The 25227-nt window shown below is 32.1% G+C and overlaps 3 protein-coding genes across 3 annotated transcripts in view; all 3 read right to left on the bottom strand.

Annotated features, from left to right (window-relative positions):
* LOC132935139 (uncharacterized) overlaps positions 1-25227 on the bottom strand; it is a 494638-nt gene that overhangs the window by 217320 nt on the left and 252091 nt on the right. The gene's annotated exons all lie outside the window — the stretch shown is intronic.
* LOC132932999 (uncharacterized) lies at positions 666-1955 on the bottom strand. Its single transcript, XM_060999335.1, has one exon. It carries the CDS (start codon positions 1953-1955, stop codon positions 666-668), a length of 1290 nt encoding a protein of 429 aa, XP_060855318.1.
* Positions 18198-20126, bottom strand: LOC132932998 (uncharacterized). The gene is made up of 6 exons (XM_060999334.1): positions 19972-20126; positions 19702-19906; positions 19426-19623; positions 19138-19334; positions 18903-19042; positions 18198-18442 (listed from the first exon to the last, which is right to left on the bottom strand). Exons 1-6 carry the CDS (start codon positions 20124-20126, stop codon positions 18198-18200), a joined length of 1140 nt encoding a protein of 379 aa, XP_060855317.1.

The raw sequence follows: 25227 nt of genomic DNA, 5'->3' as shown, positions 1-25227 counted from the left end.
ACAACTGCAGTCTGCAGTAAAACCAACCTTTGAACTTTAAAATAATAATTTTAACAAAATAAATTCAATTTAGAATAATTTGCGGTCAAATATCATTGTTTTATTTTACTCTGCACAGTACCTATACTCTGTACCAAATAAGAGCGCACCGCGCTGGCGCATCCAAATGAATCGCGGAGCGACGTCTGGACCCCCTGGTCGGGTCTATTCGCTCTGTGATTGGTCGCCGATCGTCGGTCGGGTTCGCCGCTGTCGACGATGTTGCCGCCGCCGACGACGCCGCCGTGAATACAGGGAACTGAAGTAATAATGCGTTACACGCATATTATACAATAAAATAATACACATACTTTTCGTTTTTTTTTCTTAACATAGGTATTGAACACAATATAATATTAAAAACGTTCTTACCGATCCTACCACCATTTTTTTCCTTTATTTGTGTACCTACGTTTTATTTTTTTTTTCATATGCACCTTTATATACAATATTGATATAATAATAAAAATAATATTTTAATTTTTTTGCATAAATAGGATAGGTTATATTATAAATAACAACATTTAATAGGACACAATTTTCTTTATATTCTTGTACATTGACAAATTAATTAGAATTACAATAAAATAGAAAATAAAAAATAAAAATAAAATAAATAATTAATATTAATTATCAGATAATTCAGATTCTGAAGACGTATCGCCTACTGTCATCGTTACCCGTTCTGTTTCTGCCGTCAACATTTCGTCAACAATAAAATCGATTTTAGCGAATTTTTCCTCTTGTTCTGTTGTGTGTCTTATGAAATTTTTCCACATATTTTTTTCATTTACTCGCTCTATACCTTCCATTAATAAGGTTTTCACGTCACATAATTTATAGCTAGTGTTGTTCGATTTTACGTGACCTTTCACGGAAGCCCACGCCAGTTCTATGGGATTTAACTCGCAATGATAAGGAGGGAGTCTTAAAATTTTGCGGTTGTGTGTTTCGACCAGTTCGTCAATTAGATATTTATCAAATTGTGGTTTTATTTGATTTACCATTTCGAGTAATTCGGGGATCACCATAGGTCGATCAATTACCTGGCCCTTTTCCAGTAACCATTTTATGATGTCTTGTTTTTTGGTATTTGTATTTGGAATCTTTTCTTTCTTCATAGAATGATATGGAGCGTTGTCCATTACAATGACACTGTTCTCTTTAAGTCGTGGTAATATGTTTGTCATCCAGTTGTAAAATGTTTCCCCATTCATTTCTTCATGGTAGTTCATGGTTTTTTTCGACTCGAAACATAATAGGCCACCTGGCACGAACCCGTCTTCCGACCCAATGTGTAGAACAATGAGCCTCTTGCCTTTGCCAGATGGATTCTGAGACCCCGTCGTGAGACCTTGCAAAAATGCATCACGGGGTGATTTAATGGTCTTGTCTATCCACGTTTTACTTGTACAGTCCCCAGCGTTGACCCATGTTTCATCGAGGTAGTATATACTTCGCCCTTCTTCACGATATTTAAGTATATTAAGTAAATACCGTCTTCGCCACACAACAATCTCATCCTTCTCAATGAGCGCACTATTGCGACTGCGTTTCGTGTATACGAAGTCCATGAATTTCAACAAACGTTGTAAGTTCATTCTTGATATATCTGGCAAACTATCGTCATCCTTAACAACTTGCAATATTTTGTCCAATGTGGGTATTGTTTTATTGAACCAAAATGAATGAATATGCCTTCGTACTGTATTTAGTTGTATGTCATCAAGCTTGTCTTTAATTGACGGCTTATTACGAGTTTTGGACGGAGAGGTTTTTCTGGAATTATATTCACTTATAACATTCGACACTGTTCGCTGTCCAATGCCAAGTTCTTGTGATATACAAATACGAGCTTCTCGAACTGTTAACGTCGGATTTTTTTTTAACTGCGTCTTGTAGCAATTAACAATCATTATTCGTGATTGCGATGAAACAGGCTGGAATAAAAATACGAAAAAAACTATGTTAAATAATTGTAGTAAACCGACAGTATTACTAATATTCTAAGTACATTCTCACGATAGGACAACAACAACAAGAAGGTTAACTACATCAACGATTCCAAGAACCACGTACAATGTACGTACCTAGAGTTTGATCGCGCACTTAAAAAGCATTTTTACACAATAGTGCTAAAACAACCTATGAAAATAATCCGTGAGTGCCGGTGCAATTCAAACGGATTATGAATATCTGCAAAACTTAATTAACTTTGTACCAATAAGTGTCAAGCATTCACTCGGGTTGTTTGTGCAATAACAACGTCCATCTCCGGTTCCTTTCAAATATCCACCTCCTGGACTCTACCGTGTACATTTGTATCCGTATAGTTTTTATATAAATATAAGATAGAATCTATAGTAAAATTAGATTTAGTACAGAGTCTGCACTACGCAGTCACTAACTTCTCGGGCAGATGCTTTTCGCTCTGTCCTCAAATTTATATACGAAATTAATTACTTTTTAAATAAAATTACTTATAACTAACTTGTGTAACTTGTCGCTCTACAACCTTTTCTCCTACATTCACCATCAACGTCGACGAACTCAAAAATATAAGCGAGCAGTGAGGGATCACTACACGTCTTTTGGTGTCAGGTGTGGGGTCACCTGAAAGAAGAATTCTAGTATCCAACCTAGAATCGAGTACATCAGCGGACCTCGAGTTCAACCACGTTGCTGACAATAGGAGGACCGAGCCAAGACATCAACTACATTCAACATTTGCAACTGCAATCAACAGTTCAACTACATTCAACATTTGCGACTGCAATCAACAGTTCAACTACATTCAACATTTTCGACTACAATCAACAGTTCAACTGCATTCAACATTTCAACTTCACTCAACTAGCCAAGCAGAGCATCAGCGACGAGTCAGCAGAGCCGTCAGCACGCAACCATTTAGGACCGGACAAAAGAGCAATGAATTTCGCACTGTAAGTTGTTATTTAAGCAATTATATAGTATATGTCTGAGAGTCCAAATCGGTGTTGGTCAGTAGTTAGATATAACCCGCAAACTTTACACACGACAATTATGAGCGTAACATTAGGAATTGACTCCGCCTTGCGCGGCATACCTAACTTTAGCGGGGGCACTGAGGCAGATTTAGCCTCATACATAATCGAATGTGACTATGTAATGAACAATATTCACGAAAATCTTAAAACGGTAGTTTTTAACAATATAGTAGCTAAATTAAAGGGGACCGCTTTCCAGTCTGCCCGATACCGAAATTTTGCAGACTGGGCCGAACTTAAAGCCCACCTTCGAGCTGTTTTTGGAACACCGCATTCCATTAGTTATTTACAATCGCAAATGAGCAATATTAAACAACGTTCCGACGAAGACATACGTAGCTTCGCCGGGCGTACGGAAAAATGTTTTCATGAATTAGTAGGAGCACTAACTGTAGGACTAGAGCCAGCATCAGCCACAGCAGTAGCTGCATCTTATAAAACGGGAGCGCTTACCGCATTTGTTAACGGGACGCGACCCGAAATCAGAGCATTATTAAAAGCACGCGACGTATCCTCTTTCGAAAAAGCCGTTTCTATAGCAACCGAAGAAGAACAGGATTTACAACACATTAATCGCCGTTTTAACACTAACAAAAATTACGGGAAAAATAACGCGAATAAAAAGAATATTAAATGCAATAAATGCAGTAAGATGGGCCACTATGCAAACGAGTGCCGTAGTAATACAGGTACTTCATACAGCACGAATTTTAGAAATCCCATTAACAGTCGCGACGATAAAACCAGTGTAGTAAAACACGAGTATCAAGGGCAGGTCAGGTTCTGCGCGTACTGTAAGAAAACAAATCATAATATAAAAGATTGTAGGAAACGTATTTACAATGAAAGTAAAAAAACCACTAGTAAGGAAACCGAAAGTCCTAGCACTAGCCGTACCGTAAACGAAATCAACCAAAATCATGTAAGAGTTGTAGCCAATTTCGAAGAAGAACATATAATGTGTGGATCAGATAATTTCCAACCTCATAATATTAAATTATTAGTCGACTCCGGCGCGGAGATGAATCTCATTAAAATAACCGCGCTAGAAGGACAAGTTGTCATAAACGAATCCGAGAAACGTACGATAAAAGGCATTAACGAAATTCCAATATTTACCGTAGGCACTATGGTAACCACTATGCAAATTAACAACGTCGATGTGCTCATCAAATTCGACGTCGTTTTTGGCGATTTTCCAATAAACGAGTCGGGCATCATCGGTCGTAACTTTTTAAAACAAAACAAGGTTATCATGGACTATAGCCAAAATCTATTAACAATACCAGAAGAAACTGGTTTTAAAGAAATTATATTACCGCCGCGTAGCAATTGTGTACTTCTCATAAAAAACGACGAAAACATAGGTCACGAGAATATAACTATAAAAAAACAAGACGTGAACGAAAACGTAATAATCGCGAACAGTATCAGTCCGGTTAACAAAAATAACATTGTTAGTAATATAATAAATATTTCAGAAGAACCTTTCGTGATAGACGAGCTTACCACACAACATATCGAGTGGGAGCCATATAATGAAACAGTATTGACAGCATCTTTTATAGATGACAAACAAACCGATCGTATAACACAAATCAAACGCGAAATTAAAACCGACGATTTGAATAAAGAAGAACGGAAAAATATTTTAGCACTCTGTTGTGATTACGCGGACCTGTTTTATTTACCGGGTGACTATCTCAGCGCCACGGAAATCGTGACTCACACAATAAACACACCGCGTTGCACAAAACCCATTAACATACGCCCGTATCGTTTACCTTGGGCATACCAAGAAGAAATCGAAAAACAAATTAAAGAAATGAAACATAACAATATTATACGTGATTCTAAATCACCTTTCAATTTTCCACTCGTAGTAGTGAAAAAGAAAAATTTAGATCCGACAGGGAAACCCAAACTGCGAGAGTGCGTAGATTTCAGAAAACTTAACGAAGTAACCGAGAATGAAGCTTATGGCCTCCCAAACTTACTAGAGATATTAGAATCCCTAGGATCATCCAAATACTTCAGTACTTTGGATTTGGCGGCAGGTTATCATCAGCTGCATATAGACCCGGCCGATACACATAAAACAGCTTTTTCTACAAAATCCGGTCACTACGAATTTTTACGCATGCCTTTCGGACTGAGCTCAGCTCCAGCCACTTTTACGCGCGCAATGAAATCTGTACTCATGGGACTTGAAGAAATGTGCACTGCATACCTAGATGATACTGTAGTACACGGATCTAGTCTCATGGACCACCAGAAAAAATTAGAACAAGTATTCAATAGGCTGCGCGTACACAAACTTAAATTACAACCTAACAAATGTTCTTTCTTACGAAAAGAAGTATTGTATTTAGGGCACGTAATAAACGAAACCGGAGTTTCCCCGGACCCGAACAAATTGAAATGCATTCGGGAATATCCTAAACCGAAAAATGCAAAGGATATTAAGTCATTTTTAGGACTATTAAATTACTATAGACGTTTCGTCGATAATTCTGCAAAAATAGCAAAGCCATTAACTTATTTACTTAAAAAAGACGTACCATTCGTTTGGACCGATAATTGCGAACATAGTTTTGAAGAACTCAAAAAAGCTTTAATGAACCCGCCGTTACTAGTCTATCCCGACTGGGAAGCGGGAAAGTTCAATTTAATGACAGACGCAAGTCAGTATGCAATAGGAGCCGTTTTATCTCAGGGGGAAGTCCCTAAAGACCAACCTATCGCGTACTCCAGTAGAACATTAAATAAAGCGGAGTGTAACTATAGCGATATTCAAAAGGAATTATTAGCCATCGTCTGGGCCGTGAAATATTTCAGACCATATTTATACGGTCGTCATTTCAACATTATAACCGACCATCGACCTTTAACATATTTATTCGGCATTAAAGACGCGTCATCGCAGTTAATGCGCTGGCGATTACAACTGGCCGATTACGATTATGACATTACGTACCGGGCCGGCCCCGAGCACTCGAACGCCGACTGTTTATCACGAATTCGAATGATACAAACCGGTCCGGCCAACGCAATTAACGGGTTCAATGAATTCAAAGCCGCGGAAAGCAAACCCATCTTCAATTCAAAAATTATCGAAATCGACAATGATATAATTAAGGCCGTAGAGACAGAGAACGTTATAATACTAGTTTCGGAAGACAAAGTCATAACTAACCCGGCAGTGCGTGAAGTAATAAAAAACATTGACGTAGGTCAAATACAGTTTTCCGATGAAAACAAGTTTTGTACTATCCAAAGAGACCCGAATTTATTAATAATTTATGGTTTTAAAGCTACGTATACAACACCACTCGAAGCCGAGGTCATTTACCAAGCCATAAACAATTTAAAAACCTTTTGCATAACAAATAAAATTAACTCGTTTTCTACAAATAAATTAGACGGGCATACCTCACTCACCAGTTACTTACGCATTCGAACAATGTTTCGGCATATTTTTAAAGCAACCGACATTGTAGTAAAAATTTACACGGGTCAGCAATTAACCGAAGACGAAAAGAAATTAATAATTTACGAGCACCATAACGCACCGTTAGGGGGACATGCAGGTGTATCGCGCACAGTAAAAAGATTAAAACTTTATTATAATTGACGCCACATGAAAAAAGACGTCAAACATTATATTAAACATTGCGAATTATGTCAGAAAAACAAATTGTAGGATACATTAAGTCATACAATTATATTCATTTTATTTTGGAGACGGGTTATTATTACAGTATAATTATTATTACTATTATTATTATTATAATATACTACGGTATTTAAGATTTTATTATCATTCTATTTATTTTACACTCGTAATCATATTACTATTATTAGTAGTTTCCTGAACAGTAGAACGGGTACATTGAATACTATTAAGTTAAACTTTTATTATAAAACTATATTTAACTAATAAGCTGAAACGATTTTCAGACTTATGCTTCTGATAATACCATTCACGTCGGGGACTTTTCGATACACCGACGAACCACTAACACGACACTCTGGCCTATACTACGAGAACCGGGGACCTTTGAAACTTATTACGTCTCAATGGGACCTAACTGCATACATTAATCTTACTAAATATAACGAAGAATTCGAATACATAAACGAAGTAATAGATAAAACGAACGAATTGTGTGTTGCATACATGCACGACCCAGTTACCAATAACTTTAATTGTAACAACTTACTTAAAACAGCCACCGCTATAGTTGACAATTTACACAATAAAAAGACACAAGTCTTAGATTCTATTGGTCACATAATTACTAAACGTAATGCTTTAACTAAACTCGTTACAAAAGCAGCTAAATTAATATACGGAATATGCAATTTAGAATGCATACAAAAATTTAATTTTAATATAGCAAAAAGCCAAAGCACTTCGCAATCTAAACTAATAAAAGAACAAATTAAAGTAGTACAACTACAGAATAATATAGTGTCACACAACATTATATCTTCGGTACCTTTAACATTAATGGTGAACGAAACGACAAACAGTACAAGGGAACAACAAATAAAAAACTATTTGACAAAACATTTTATACACGTTAATTTATTAATTACAAAACAGATAGAAGAAACAAACACACTATTAGAGGTAATACAACAAGCTAAAATGGGAATTATTCATCCAAGTTTAATATCTCCAAAAGAGTTATTAGAACACGTTAAAGACGTTAAAGTATCATTACCTGGGGGCACCGATTTACCAACTGATTTAGACATACAAAATATTTACGAATTGATAAAGCTCTCAGACATTACTATATACTATGCAAATGACAACTTAGTGTTTATAATTTCTTTACCTTTAATTTATCAAAATGATTTTAGTTTGTATAATTTAATACCTGTGCCAGTGTGCACCGGAAACGATTGTTTTTATATAAAACCTAGTAATAAGTATCTAGCTATAAGTAAAACGAAAGAACACTATGCTCTTTATGACGAATTGTATTACACACATTGTAAACACGCTAGAGACTTTCTTTTGTGTCCTGAGGGTAATCCTTTACATCCACGTGCTAGTAGACCAGCATGCGAAGTACAATTACTCCAAGATCCTATAAAAGTTCCAACAAACTGCGAAATCATGCACGTACAAATGGGTACATCCATCTTTCACAAAAAACGATTCAAAAACGAGTGGATCTACGTCACTAACTACGATTTAGTATTCATCACCTGCGACGAAGATAAAGAATCCACCAGCCATACACTAAAAGGTGTAGGTATCTTAAGTTTAAACGAAACTTGTAAAGCGTACGCCGCTAGAGACGTACTCATACCAGGAAAAGTCGATTACAAATCTGAATATATGGATTTCAACCCGAAATCAGTTTTAGAACACATAAAGGATATGCCGTTCACCGACAACAACAACTTAATGGAAGATTACCATGTTAAAACAAATAACATGGAGGACCTACATAAAGTGTCAGGGTCAAACAAACAATTAGAAAAACAACGGAAAGTCGACAACAAAATTGACGAGTTAAAGGACACGCAAGAACGCAACGATTATATATTATATGTAATAACAAGTAGTATTTTTATGACGGTAATCATATTAATAATAAATATGGTTAAAGAAAAACCAGTAACAAATCACACGGAAGTAGCACAGTCACAGGAAGAAACAGAAGAACTGGACGCAAACCCAATGATGTCATCAAGAGGAATCGACATGGTCGAGTTTCCACTCACACCAAGAAACAGCCCTACCGGCTACCCAACACTTCGGACATTCTTGAATTAGCGGAAGTCAGGGACTTCCATCTTCGAGGGGAGGAATGTAGTAAACCGACAGTATTACTAATATTCTAAGTACATTCTCACGATAGGACAACAACAACAAGAAGGTTAACTACATCAACGATTCCAAGAACCACGTACAATGTACGTACCTAGAGTTTGATCGCGCACTTAAAAAGCATTTTTACACAATAGTGCTAAAACAACCTATGAAAATAATCCGTGAGTGCCGGTGCAATTCAAACGGATTATGAATATCTGCAAAACTTAATTAACTTTGTACCAATAAGTGTCAAGCATTCACTCGGGTTGTTTGTGCAATAACAACGTCCATCTCCGGTTCCTTTCAAATATCCACCTCCTGGACTCTACCGTGTACATTTGTATCCGTATAGTTTTTATATAAATATAAGATAGAATCTATAGTAAAATTAGATTTAGTACAGAGTCTGCACTACGCAGTCACTAACTTCTCGGGCAGATGCTTTTCGCTCTGTCCTCAAATTTATATACGAAATTAATTACTTTTTAAATAAAATTACTTATAACTAACTTGTGTAACTTGTCGCTCTACAACCTTTTCTCCTACATTCACCATCAACGTCGACGAACTCAAAAATATAAGCGAGCAGTGAGGGATCACTACATAATGTATAATATGAATCCTGGGGGAAAAAAACCACATTTACCACATTATTAATATAAATACGTATAATTATATGATTAAAAAAAATATTTATTATAAATAATATTTTGTTTTAAATTACGATAATATATTATGTGTAATTCAACTTAACTAAATTAACAACTTCACAAATATGGCATATAAAAATATTTCGAATGATCGATACGTCAAATAATACAGTTAAAAAGTAATAACATAGTATACAAAAATATTATACAAAATATAGGTAGGTAATAATAATAATAATTATCAAACAATAATTTATTGAATGTAGGCACGAGGCATATTACACATAATATATTACTATCGTAATTTAAAACAAACTATTATTTATAATATGTAATTTTTTTTATAATATAATATAATATAATATTTATAATATTAATACATAATAGATACATATTTGTTTTACTAACCTTTCCCATAGGATTTTTTGTTGAAGGTGAAATATTCGCCATAGTGCATACAGTGACACGTGTGAAAAAAAAAAAAAAAATGAAACTTAAGAAAAATTCAAAATATTCGCCAATGCGCGCAAAAAATATAACAACGTATAACCGCGTATACCGTTGAAATGGTTGTGATAATATACAACACTCTGTATTCAGAGTTGACCTGACCTGCGCCGGAATACGCTACGGCAGCGCTCTCTGACATGCGCGAGTTTCGACCGGTTTTCGTGTGCCGCCCGGTGCGCTCTTATTTGGTACAGAGTATAGGTAGTGGTATACACGGGCAATACACAGCCTGCAGTACATCGTACATGTAGGTATAGTAAATACTAAATATAAGTATTTTGATATTTATATTGAATTAGGTATATTGGAATAAGCTATTTTTGTAATATTATTGTGTTCGTATTTCGGGGAAAGATCAATAATAAATAATAATAAAATATAAATATAGGTATATTATAATATAGTGGTTGCGAACAGTTGCAGTTTATCCGTATCCGGTCCTTATCTTATATAATTATTATTTGTTACTAACAAGAACAACAATAATAATGCGTAAAGCCTGTTATTAAAATAACATCAGACCAAAAACCTGGTTAAATATTTTACAATAATTTAAATATTATTAAGAGGATTATATGCTACCCATACGTTTATGTATTGTCTCCATCTCACACACGTACCACGTACGACATAGCAAAAATTACGTTCACTAATTTCAATAGACAATAGTGTGCTGTTATTTTAGATTCTGAGCGGAGCGATGAATGTATTGATTTTACAATGATGTATTTTTTTTTTTTTTTTTGTCCGTGTACACGGATAAGTAGTTGAAATAATGCTTCGATTTGGAACTTCAGTAGCTTGTTCGATTGGAAAGTGAATCTAGTTTGTGCATTTGAAGGGTCATTTGCCAATAGTTTTCAAAAGCGCAGGGAAAAACAAAAGAAAAATTAAGGAAAAACGGGAATTTTTACGCAAAATCGGATTTTGACAAAATCAATTTTGGTTTTTACTGTAACTTTAAAACAAATGACCGTATATTCATGAAATTTTTACTGGTTATTAATATTAGCGATTTCTATACACGATAAAATTTTCAAAATATTTTGATTTGTTTTGAACTGTTTACTGACATACTCATCATTTTCCTATTTTTTTATGTTTTTTTCTAGGAATGTCAATTTCAAAAATTGAAAAATCGCCAAAGCTTATAGGCACATCTGATAATGTTATTATCTAAAAAATTTATAATAGGTCAATTCACTTTAATAACAAAACGAACAGCTGCACACTATTGAAACTAGGGAACGAAAATTTGTCATGCCGTGCGTGGTAAGTCGGTCACATAACAAATGCATATAGGTATAGCGTTCTCTATAAATACGATTTTGTTCGATCTTATATTGACTTTATCTGTATATCGTTAATACCTACTAAATATCGAAATGTATAATTTCTCAACGCTTTGCTTATCCCTTTCAGCTCTAACTTACACATTTGTGTATGATAATGCAATACACTTAATAGCCTTAAATTATTTGTACAATAATATAACTTTGGTACTGACCTACACATTTGTGTAGGTAAATCAATATTGTCCTAAAAACCTGAGATATACCAAGTGCTTATAACACTTAAATATATTATATACACATCATTATAGTATTCTAGGCTTGTAAACCATTATTAAAAATATTATTTGTTGATTAGGTTAGCAGAAAACATACCAACACATTTGTGTAGGTTAGGTATCAATAAATGTAATAATTATTAAAATAATATATTTTTATACACCAATATACCCATACTTTTATTTCTTAAATAATTATTACAATTTGAATTTTTTTTATAAAATAAAAACAAAAAAAAAATAAGTCATCTCGACTTTAACATAATTATTTAACTTTTAATTTTAAAACTTATAAAAACAGTAAGTACCTATACTGAGTTAATTTTTAGTTTAAAAAATCTATTAAATATGACTATATTTTATTTATTTTTATGAAAACTAGTAAAGCAGTTGTTTTTTGCTGTAAGGCATAAATAAATATTACATTTTGTACATATTACCCTCGTTCTACTTTTGCAATTCTTCATCCTGCAGTTCCTAGCCGTTGATAATTTACTTACTTCGGGCCAATGTTCAAATCCGTCTTTTACATTTGTTGTTGGTGGAACTGGAGCTCTATAATTTTGTGGCCTATATAGTTTTTGAGGAACTTCTTCAGTATCTGACGAACTGGATTCTTCAGGTAATGAACGTTTTTTTACAGTTGTAGATAGCCATTCTTGAGCAACAGACATTTTAAAGTTCATAAGGTCCAAGATTTCTTTTTTAGGTAGTCGCATTTTTTCAGCATCTTCACGGTACTCCATCCACGCGTTCACTATAGTTAAATCGATAAAATGTAATGCCACTTTTAGGGTCCACTTTTTGGTTTTTACCCATGTTCGATAACATTCAATCTGTTGATCACATACGTCAACTCCACCCATATATTGATTATATGATTTTACAATAGCTGGACAAGGAACTTCAATTTCTTTGCTTTCTGTCTTACTCCACCTCTTTACCGTAACATGTGGCTCTGCTCCTGTTATAGTAGATAGTAAAGTAACACATTTGCTATCTTTCCATTTAACTGCTGTAATTTTGTTATCACCTCTAGTGAACTCTTCCCAGGCACCTCTTTCAAATTTTTTGTCCTGACTAAAATGAACATTTTTAAGCCGATTTGACATTATTGTACCTGTAGCCATTATTTTTTTGCTTATCAATCGATCCATTAACGGCACTGTAGTAAAATATCGATCAAAAAATAAAACTGATCCTTCAGGGATAGTTTGAGATAAATGAATGACAACCGCAGGTCCTAGTCCCAACGTTTTATCTTGAAACGGTGTTTCGGCACCTTGATATATTTCAAAATCTAAAACTTTGCCTTTGGACGTTGTAATAACAAAATTTTTTAAACCTGTAGGTCGGGGTTTATTTTTTACGTACTGCCTGTTGGGACATCGACCTGTAAAAGGTATCATCTGCTCGTCGATTGAATAACAGCCAACCGAACGTGATATACTCCTACAAGCGTTACGAACTTGGTCGACAATTGGTTGAATTTTCCAAAGTTTACTATTATTATCGGTTGGACGGTTATTTATATCAACATAGTGTAGACAAGTACGTACAATTAATAATCTGTCCCTAGTTATAGCTTGAGAAATACAAATCAAACCATAACTTCTATTCCAGTACATACGAAGTCGTGGGTACTTTATTATGCTAATCATTGCATGAACGTCGTATAATATTTTAATTTCGTCAGCTGTTGTTTTAAGTTCTTTACCCATTTTATTTAAAGCGTACATATTGGTGTATAATGCAGCGTTTTCAAAATGTTGATTTGATAGATATTTTTGAACATAAGCCAGAGGTGAGGGAATATTAATTGGTAAGTGAGGTCCATATGTATTATATCCTGGCAACAGTGTTCCAGTAAATGGTTTTTGTGACCAACCAATGTTTACTTCTACTACATTTTGTACAAGAGAATCGCCTATTGCATGTTCAGGGACCGACATAATTGGTATTTCAATTTGATTAGGAATAATAATTGGTACATTACCATTATGTATACTTTGATCACAATCTCCATCTGAATCTAAAAAATCAGATTCTCCAACATTTTATGAAGTTTTGGGCTTCCAAGTACGATCAGCATCTGAATCATCTCCACTCTCACATTCAAAATCTGAATCACTTAATGTAGCCATCAGTTCAATAAAACTTGTACTTAACTTCGCACGACGCATAGTTAATATTTAAATTAAAATTCAATAAAATCAAAAAATATTTAAAATTATTATGACACCTACTTAACACATAAGCCGAACACGCACTAATGTGTAGGTCAACAATACGACGTTATTTCACGTGAATGGTGAACAACAACTAATGTCTAATAAATAAATTAAAAACCTCGTAAGATTTTAATTTAAGTCTTTATGTATTACGATAAGATAATATGTTAAATACGAGTTATTTATAACCATCGGAAATTGACTATATTTGGACTGTATAAATGAGAAATTAAAAAAAAAAAAAATATGTACTAAATTATAAATAGGAAATTGTAGAATTATTCTGATTGGTTATCGGTAACATACACAATCGTGTTGTGTAGGAACGAAACCCGTATCATATTTCATAAAAATAATACAATATTTTGAATCTAACTTACACATTTGTGTAGGTTAGTAAACAATAAGAACTAAAATAAAACTTAGGCTCGGTATTTAATTATTATGCACATAAGTGTAGGATAGGTGAAAATTGCTACGATGGTAATTTGTTAGCTCGGGCTGAAAGGGTTATAACATGCTTTATTTAATAAAAATATGAGATCTCATTCCCAATATAATACATATATTTGACTCGTACATCAAATGTTATATAATTATAAATTATAATAATACATAATATGATAGATACATGTATCTGCATTAAATAGTATTTCCAAAAAATAACTATTATACATATATAGGTACTTACCTCTTATTATTATTTTTTTTTTTTAATTTTTAAATTAAATTAAACACCTCATCGTATAGTAAGTATGCATTTGTATGTTAACATAGACTCACGCTAGCTAAGTTGCAGGGATCATTTAAACGAAATTATCTTATTATACGTAATAGATACGCAATATAATCTTCGCTCTATAATATTATAATAAATACATAGTATTATAGTAAACACGACAAATATACAATACGTATATATAAGTATATGAGCAGCGTGTAGTTATATAATATAATAGTGAATATATTGTACAGCTCCTAGAAAATGCTTTATATTTTAAAATTAAAAATAACAATTTACCACCTATTTTGTTATATAACTGCAATATATTATTAAATACATTATATATACAATAAATATATTTATTACAAATTGGGTATTGTTATTAATTAAACATACATTTTAAAAATGTAATCAAGATTAATTGTTAACATTGAATAATAATTGTGTTCGTTTAATATTTAAATTAATAAATTGATAAAATATTAATATGCAATGGTAATTTAATATTTATTGTTTTATATTTAGTAGAATGTTTTTAAATATTTAAATTTAAATACTTTTACTTAAATATTTATTAAAATATTAATACATTTTTAATTTTCAATATTTAAAATTATATTTAAAACAAATATTTATTAAATCAGTTTCATTGAAAAATGCTGTGTGGGAAGGCTGTCGTCGAGAAGCACATCCAAGTTGATGTTATTTTCACAGACTTTACTAAAGCCTTCGATAGAGTCGACCATGACCGCCTAATCGAGACCCTATACAAAACTGGGTTCGGTGAACCATTGTTGTCTTGGTTCAAATCTTATTTGTCAGACAGAGTCCAGTGGGTAAAAGTGTTCGGATGCAAATCATCCATCTCAAAGGTCTCTTCTGGAGTTCCTCAAGGAGGACATTTATCTACCATATTGTTTTCTTTGTATGCAAATGGCATCAAGGAAACTGTCAAAAACTCTGAACTACTCATGTTTGCCGACGACTTGAAGCTCTTTAGGAAAATTGATAACTTATCTGACTGCTCTACGCTCCAGAATGATCTCAACAACCTGGTCTCGTGGTTTAATAATATTGGTCTACAGTTGAATGTAAATAAATGTCATTCCATGTCATTTTTAAGACACCGCTCCCCTATTAACTATACTTACTTCATCAATGGTTCAGGTGTAACATCGGTTTGTAGTAAGAAAGACTTAGGTATTATCTTTAATTCCGATCTCAATTTTCACTCCTACACTGAAATGATATGCTGCAAAGCCTTAAAAACGCTTGGGTTTGTAATGCGCATATCAAAGGAGTTCAATCTATCTTCTTCATTAAAAACTATATACTGCTCATTGGTCCGTTCACTTTAAGAGTATCCATCGGTCCTATGGGACCCTTATACGGTATCTGACTCATGTCAATTAGAACGTGTTCAGAGACGGTTCTTATCTTGCGCAGCTTTTGTCTTAAAAATAAATCATCCTCCCCACGACTATTTCTTAGTTATGCAGGAACTCAGCCTCATTTCACTGGCTGACAGGCGAGTTAACGCTAACATAGAGTTTCTGAATAAACTGGTTGATGGTCGTATAGATGCTCCCTCACTTCTCTCGATAGTCAATTTCAAAGTTCCTTCCCGTACTACTAGATACCATGCTCCTTTCGTTGTTCCTGCGCACACTACCAATTATGGCAGAAATAATCCGTTAGACCGCATGATGTGGCTGGCCAATGAGAGCACCGTTCATAAAAACTGATACATTTATTATTATATATTTTTATATTGTTTTATTATCATTATTATACTTATTATTCTGTAATTATTATCTTATATATATTTCATTATGTCATTGTATTAATTATTATAAGTTATGAATTATTGTATTATGTTAAACTGTTGAATAGGGCCCAGCCCGTTAACAAATAAATAAATAAATTCTGACTTCCCGCGACAAATGTTATCTTTAAAATCATTTATAAAATAAATTAGTTATATATATTTTAATATATATTTAATAATGAACAAAAAAGAATTATTTATTTATCCTTGGTACAATCTATTTATACTTATGGTATTTGAATTTGGGGAGGAACTTTCAATAATCATCTATCCACATTAATAGTAACTATGAACTGCATAATTAAATATCTACTTAATTTATCAATTCATACAAGTATCACATTAATTTATAAAGAACTAAAAGTAAATGATTTTAGGTATATTTTTAATTAAGTGGAACTTTAGAAAAATAAACATTTTATACCTATTCATAATAGAGTTTTGGGTCAAATGAGTGTTATATAATATAATGGTCTTAATTATGTATTCTAATAATATTGTATTGATAAGAATTGCTCCCCCAGCACAAGCTTTGCTTATATGGGGTGCTGCAATCTAATTTATACTATATTTTTCTATACAATGTATAACTGTTTATTTTGTAAAATATATATTTTATTATTATTACTTATAATTGTTTTATCACAAATAAATGTGTAGTGTAGAATTGAGTTAGAATAAAGCTTTTCAGCTCGATAAGTAAATGAATGAATAAGTAAACATAATTATATGATACTTGCATATTTGTGTTGTTAAATTACAATTATATTGGTATTAAAAACTAAAATTCTACTTCTGTTTTAAGGCGTAAAAAAGTAAAAAATACATAATTTTCACAGGAAAATGAAATATTATTGAAACAGAAACAAATATTAAAACATCCAAAACCAGTGTAACTCATCAAGCAGAAATGTATTTAATTCAAAAAGAAATTGAAGATTTAAAAAAAGAAGAATCCTTCCTAAGAAATCATCCTTTTGGTTACCATTCTCTTGAATCTAATAACATATTGTTTGAATTCTACTATTAGTACTTAAATCTATGTTTGATACAATTATTGATTTATGTTCAAAAATTAATTTTAGTTATTTTTATAGCTGGAAAGTTGAAAAATTCTGTCTTAAAGACCAAATTCTCATGATTTTAATACAATTAAGATTGAATTTAGCTTAGCCAGATTTAAAACTAGTGAATCCATTGTTGGTAGTACTATTTTAACATTAATTAGTGTTATTCATGGCATTTTGTATGTTAACTTCAACCAAAATTATTGCTTGCCAGAAGGTTTCAATAATTTTAAAAATTGTAGAATAACATTAGACTGTACTGAAATTTCATTCAATATTCCTAAACCACTACTGGACCAAAAATTGACGGAAGTATAGTTCATATAAACATTAAAATACATTGAAAGGACTTATTGTAGTGGCTCCTAATGGTGTTATTACTTATGCTAGTAAATTGTATCCTGGGTCTACTTCACCTTCATTCTCATAACTTTTAAGAAGCATTTTTATGTGACACAATACACATACATAATTTATAAATGTTAAATATATATATATATATATATATCTAAAATTATTAATAATATAATATATAGGGTAAAACACAGTTATATGCACCTTAAGAATTCGTTTTTGATAGTATTTGGAATATAACGAAATCGAACTGCAAATAATCAAATAAATATTATAATATCAAGATTGATATTGTAGTGGCCCAATTTAAATACGAATGCATCGTACCTCAATAAACAAAACTTTCAAACAATTATTGTCCATTAATAATAACCATCGGTAGCATCATGCCAATTTAGTTCTCTGGTGAGATATCCATCCACACAGTGTGAGCACTGGAGCAAAAATTCTTTTATTGTTATTGCTCCTGTAGCAAGTAGAGCTGTTGCATGCTTTATACGCAAGCTATTTAAAATAAATTTGAATTTTGTGTTTCGTGTTGTAGCCATTCCTGCTGCCAATTGATTAATCACAATATGCTGCTTAATGGATATATTTTTCAAGTGATCTAGGCGTACACAAAATTTGATTTCAGTTATTTATTTCCAAAGGACATTCATTGTAATTTAGTAATATTAATTAATCTACATCTACATACATTTACGATTTTAGTCATTGGTCTTAAACTAACAATTACTATTCATAGGTTAGGTGTTAGATTTATATGCTCTACAATCCTGCCAAATAGTATGCACAAAATATAGTTACTAAATTATTAAATAAAGTAAAATGTCTTATAACCTAGGTACATGGGTCATGGATACATAATACATATTATAAGTATATAGCTATTTCTGGGTTACTAGAAATATATATAATTCTAAGACTTGACTATTATTAATGAAAGCCAATTTTTATTTATTTTCAGATTCTAACAGAAATTGAAGAGATTTATACTATTTATATTTTGTATCCCCATGATAAACAATATTTTTTTTTATATGAAAAATAAATCAAAAAAAACTTACCCAACATTCTCCACAAATTTGGGTGTGACACTTGAAAAGTCTGTTTAAGATTCGAATGGAAACTTTCCACATTATTGTTCGTTCGGCGTGGTTGGTTGTAAACCGAAAAACACTCTGGGCCTTTGCGAGTTAGCCAAAAACTATAAAATTGAAACTATTAGGTTGTATTGAGAACATTTTATTCTCCAATGATAATAAAACATATAACTCATGTGTATTATTATACTCAATTTACCTGGTAAAATATGTAAAAAATCTCGGTATCAAAACACTATTATTTTGGGCATGCATTTTTATGTCTTGAAAACCCTGCTCGATCTGATGAGCAGGCAATAGTGCTAATACTGCACACATTCTCAAGCACATTTTAGCTTCTCTGTGCTGTTGTACGTGGTTTGAGTAGCCCATCTTCTTTATATTTTTCAGCAAACTCTAAATAATTTATTTTTAATAATAAATTACTTTAATTATAATTAATGGGGAATGTTAAAATAAAATAAATGAAACAAGAAAAATGTCAAACCTGTACAAAATGAAACCAACACGAAGATACTGTCGCTTCAGGGTATACATCAGAGAAGACGTTGCGGAGTGCAGTTTCGAAGTCAATCGTGATTGTCAATGGTCTGACTTCGGGAAATTTACGAGAAAATCTTTCCAAAACTTTCCTATATGCAGCCTCAGTCTTTACTTCCATCAATACAAAGCATACAGGAACAGACTAGACAAATGCATGTAGGTAGTTTAATATTTGTAATTTATAAATTTAAATGAATGGTAATTAATAATTATTTTTTACGTGATTTTGCAGGATCAAATGCAACATAAACAGTTGTCTACAATGAGGCATTGACGGCACTACTTTGAACGTTGCATCAGCGTGTAGTTCCGTGGCCCCCTGATGCACTACAGCACTAATGATTTCTTGGAACGTAAACATCACGCTATACTTTCCATCATTGTCCACTATCCATTCCTGGTAAAAATTATAGTTGCATTGATACCTGTAAATGAGATATTTAAATTACAACAATCAATAATTTTTAATTTTATTAATATATAATCTTACCTATCAGTATTCATATCCAAGTATTCCCCTAACTCGCGTAATGTGGATGGTACTGCTGGACAAACACTTCTTCGCGACTGCCGAATGGAAGACTCCGCTGTAGGCCAACTATACACTAAAGCCGCATCCGGATTCCTATCAAATTTATGTTTCATAAAAATATTGTTTGCATTTAACAATTTTAAAATACATTATAAATCACCCATACCTAACTATTTCTTCATCATATATAACTTTTAGAGGCGTAGTCTCTGTCTTTGATCTTTCAATCAAAGTGCTCCTAAAACGTTTAATAACTTCTTGCTCATTAAACATTGGACCATGAGCTTCATGAGTGTGAGATTTTTTAGCTATAATAGTGCCATTTTCCATTTGTATAGCTGTGCCTTTGCAGTACACATTAGGTGTAGCACAGATATAGTAACTGTAATAATTATGTTAGGGACAACATTTTAACTAACCATTTGTTATGTATAACTGTAATTTTTTAATAAAAAAAAAAATAATGAAAATTTGATCTTGACTTACCGTTTACCTCCACGAGTTTTATTTATTTTATAGTGAAATCCTTCGTGTTCCAATTCAAAAAAAAAAAATAAAACAAACAAGCAAGCAAAGCAAGGTAAAATAATTTTAATAAATTTTATTTAAATAAAAATGATCAAGTAAAATGGAATTGTATTTAAATGATCAAATGACAAGTACAAAAATGTAGAAACAAATTACGATGAATCAATATTTAGGTTGAATACACTGAATACAAATACTGTTGTATAACACTGCCGTCATAAGTAAAAACGCCGCTAGTTGAACGATTTTGAGGAATACAATTATAAAAATACAAATCATAACATCTTGTACATTATAATTATTTAATTACTTCGAAAGTAGTCTAGACGTCTAGACGTCGTACCCGCATATTGTGTTGTCTCTGTCTTACTCAAAAACGTGTTGGCACGGGGAATAAACCGAGAAAGTTACATAACTAAGAAACGAAATTTTCACCACGTGAAAAGGAGAACTTTAGCTGTGCAATATCGTTTTTATTTTTTCGATATCACTTATACGAAAAAAGTTCTTATTGTTTCAAAATCCTTTATTTTTCAAACTTTAATAACCTAACCGATAACGAATAAATAAAATCGATATTACACAGCCAAAGTTCTCTTTTTCGGTTCTTACCCACGCAAAACAGTTTTTGCTATGTTGTACATTTGTCAATTATGGACTAAAAAATATAATTGGTATATTCCAACTCTTCAATAAATATTTTGAACATTATAATATGGTGTATACAAAATGTCCATATTCAGTTAAAATAGCATGTAGATTGATTGTATCGTCTTGTAATCTTCGAGGCTCAATGCAGTGACACCTCTAGATCAAATTTATGTTCTCAAAAAAACCGTGTATCGTGTTTAAGTTTGAGAAATTAGAAAAACAAAATTTCTCGCCAATTTTTTTTTTGAATAATTCAAATATTGAACACTTTATTTACCTACTTAATAATTGAGATAAAAAAACTATTACTGGCTATCAAATGATCTAGGTACGCTTCTGCTTCGATCCTCGAAGGTTTCATAACGATAGGACTTTTATTGAAGGATTTAAGCTTTTAGATAGGTTTTTCAATTTCGTATTATATTGAAAACCTAAATCATTCAATATAAGTTCTATCGTTATGAAACCTTCAAGGACCGAAGCAGAAGCGTACCTAGATCATTTGATAGCCAGTTATAGTTTTTTTATCTCAATTATTAACTAGGCAGTGGCGTAACAAGATGGGAATGGGCCCCGGGGCAATTAATAAATTAGGCCCCTTAATTCTGTATATAGGAAAGACCACATTATACGTTACATTGTTGTTTAAAATATAAATACCTCTATAATACCATTAATGAAAATAATAAAGTTTATTATTATGTGTTTATTAAATAAACACATAATAAATTGATACTCAAAATAAAAAGGAAATCCATTTAATTACTAAAACAAATTTTAAATATTAACATTTTATCATTATTAATTTATTAATTCTATCTAATCAAATAAAATAAAATAAAGGCTATCAAATCAAATTTATAATCTTTTACGAGCTTTAATATTAGCAAATTGATCTATCACTTCACTTAAATCCAATTTTGAAGCTGCTTTGTTTTCAACTGCAATCAATGATAAATATTTGAGTCGATCTTGTCCGGTACTATTTCTAAGATAATTTTTAATTATTTTTAGTTTGCTGAAGGATCTTTCAGCTCCTGCTGAAGTTACAGGAATGGTATAAAATAGTAAAATTGCCATGAACACTTCTGTTATATCACATTCCATCACTCCGAATTTGGTTATTATATCCTTGCATAACTGGTAAACATTACACGTCTCAGTTAATTCAGGAAAAGTTCGATGGTAAACATTGAGAAACTGGAGCGAAAAATTTGGTCCTATTACATCTGAATACTTGCTTTGAAACTGATCACATTTTTGCAACAGAGTTCTTTCGTCAATACTACGTAATACTTTTGGAGTTAAAAAATCAAATATTTTGTTGACTTTACTCATACCAATAAAACGTGTATTTAATTGAGTGATAATTATGTCCAATATATTATTAAAAATGGTTATTTTAAATATCTCTTTTCTGTTACCAAATCGGTGATCAGAAGCTAATTCGTCAAAGTGTTTTTTAATTTTACTTTGCCGTTTTACTTGAAAATAAAGATCAATATCATATTTTTTTGCAGTTTCTGTGGCCTTATTGTAAAATGATTCAAAGTCATTTCTGTACATTTTCAATTTGTCTTTAGTCTCTTCTAAAACGTTACTTGCTTGATCCAAATCAATATCAACTTTTTGTAAAATTTTGGATGCATAATTTATGTTGTTTAAAACATGGTACATGAATTCACAAAGCAACACAAATTCAAATTTAAACAATTTTTTTTTTTAATATTATCTGCTTCATTGCGTTCGTCAACATTTTTTGAGTTAAGAGCAATTTCAGATAGACATTTAATAATATCAAAAAACCGGAGTTTAACTGCAGTTATTGTATTTATCCTACTAGACCATCTTGTCGGATTTAATTTTTTCAAAGTGACTTCAGATTCGCTTGTAAATTTTGATAACAGATCCCAGCGCTTAATACTGTTTCCCAAAAAGTTATACAGCTCTTGTAAAGTAACGAAAAAATGCTGTATTTCCATACAACCGCGAACAGCATCGTTTATTACTAAATTTAAATTATGACTGGCACAATGTACATACTCAGCGTTTGGTTGAATATCCTTAATATGCTTTTGTACGCTATTATACCTACCACTCATTACACTTGCCCCATCATAACCTTGGCCTACACACTTTTTTAAATCAAGATTTTTATGGGAAAATAATGTAATCACCTGTTTAACTAAATCTACAGCACTATGCTTAGTGACAGCATAAAAACCAAGAAACACTTCTTTTACTTTTATATCAACTGGCTGCCCATTTTCAGACCTGGATATTGCTGCGTACCTTACAACAATGCTCAGCTGATCTACTTTTGCTATATCTTGCGTGGTATTCATAATAATAGCGAAAAATGGCGATGCTCGAATGTTTTCCAACAAATGGCCTTCAAGTGTATTACCTATACACTCAATCATTTCATTTTGAACGGTTGGACTGAGATATCTCGTTGATCCTATAAATAAAAATAACTACAGTTAATTAAAATGATTAATATTTAAAAACATTTCATTACCTTTTGGCATTTCCAAAACTTGATTTAGGACTTGATCATATCTGGAGACAAGTTGTACAACTGATAAAAAATTGCCGTGATATCCTTCTAGACTTAAATCCTCCCGATGTCCTCTTAATGCCAAAGAATTAGTTGCAAGAGTAATTATAATATCAAATAACCTTTGAAGAACCATTCTCCAAAATGATGCTTCTTTACGAATTTGATTTTCAAGATCTTTGTCAATATTTATATTTTTTTGCCACATTTCGTATACAGCACATGCCTCAATATGGTTTTTCGAAAAACCATGTTCCTTAATTCTTTCTGATAAGTGCTTCCAGTCTCGAAGACCCGTACACCAAGTACTTCTTTGCAAAGAAAACAACCAACACGGTTGACAATAGGTTGCATCTAGCAATGGGGAATAACATAGCCAAAAACGGTTAACTGGTCCATATTTAGTTTGAAAAATATAATATGATTCAGAAAAACTCCTGTTGCCCTGATGAGGGTCTTTTGGAAATGGTCCTGAAGGTTTTAATGGTCCCATATCAAAAATAAGTCGTTTTTCAGTATCATTTAATTTTTTGTGTATAAAATTACCTAAGTCATTGGACATTTTAAATAATTCGGAGACCAAAGGTTCTTTTATCGTGGGTGTTGTCAATTTTTCATTCGATACTGATGAGTCAACATTTTCCGTTTCAGTACTAACAGTACTTATATCACATTTAGTTTTAGTTAAAAATTTATCCATTTTCGGCAACTTTTGTTTCATTTCTTCTCTTTGTTTTCTCTGTTTTCGCTTAAATGCACCACTGGTTTTATTTTTTGTATCCATAATACACTTCTTTATAACAACGTTAAAAGCTATCGAATTAATACAATTTTAATGTACGCACTGCGCTACGAACACGATAACGGTACGCTGATGACTGAATAGTGAATATTATGCTACGTAAACATAATTATATAATAATATTTCACTCGACAATAATAATATATTATAAGTAATAGGTACAATAAAATTGACAACAGACTATTTGTGGAAATTCCTATGTACGTCCCAATCGTCTTTAATTAACTGCATTGAGCCTCAAAGATTACAAGACGATACAACCCATATTGAAGGTACTAGTACTTCAAAATGTATATCCAATGTTGTGTTGTTTGCTCAAATATATATATTAGAGTGTATTGATCTATTATTTTATAGGTTTTAATTTGTTATTCTTATATACCTATCGATTTATAATAATAAATAATGAGCTACACGCCTACTAAAATAAATGCGAAAAAAAGTTCAAAATATTTATTACTTAAAATGTTATACAGACGTATACTATAAGAAAACGTCTGGTTATACGAATAATCACTTAATGTATTTTTCAACTTTTTGCTACTCCGATTACGGGCGAAAAAATGATCGCACGTATTTCGACCATAGACCATTTTAGTAATCACTGTATCTTATGAAAAAACCAGTCTGTTTTTGTTCATGTACAAAATGTATCTGAACCACTCAGAACCCC

This window comes from Metopolophium dirhodum, chromosome 1 (assembly GCF_019925205.1).
Source record: "Metopolophium dirhodum isolate CAU chromosome 1, ASM1992520v1, whole genome shotgun sequence".
In the NCBI taxonomy this organism is placed as follows: domain Eukaryota; kingdom Metazoa; phylum Arthropoda; class Insecta; order Hemiptera; family Aphididae; genus Metopolophium; species Metopolophium dirhodum.
This window is presented reverse-complemented; position numbering and strand designations above follow the sequence as displayed.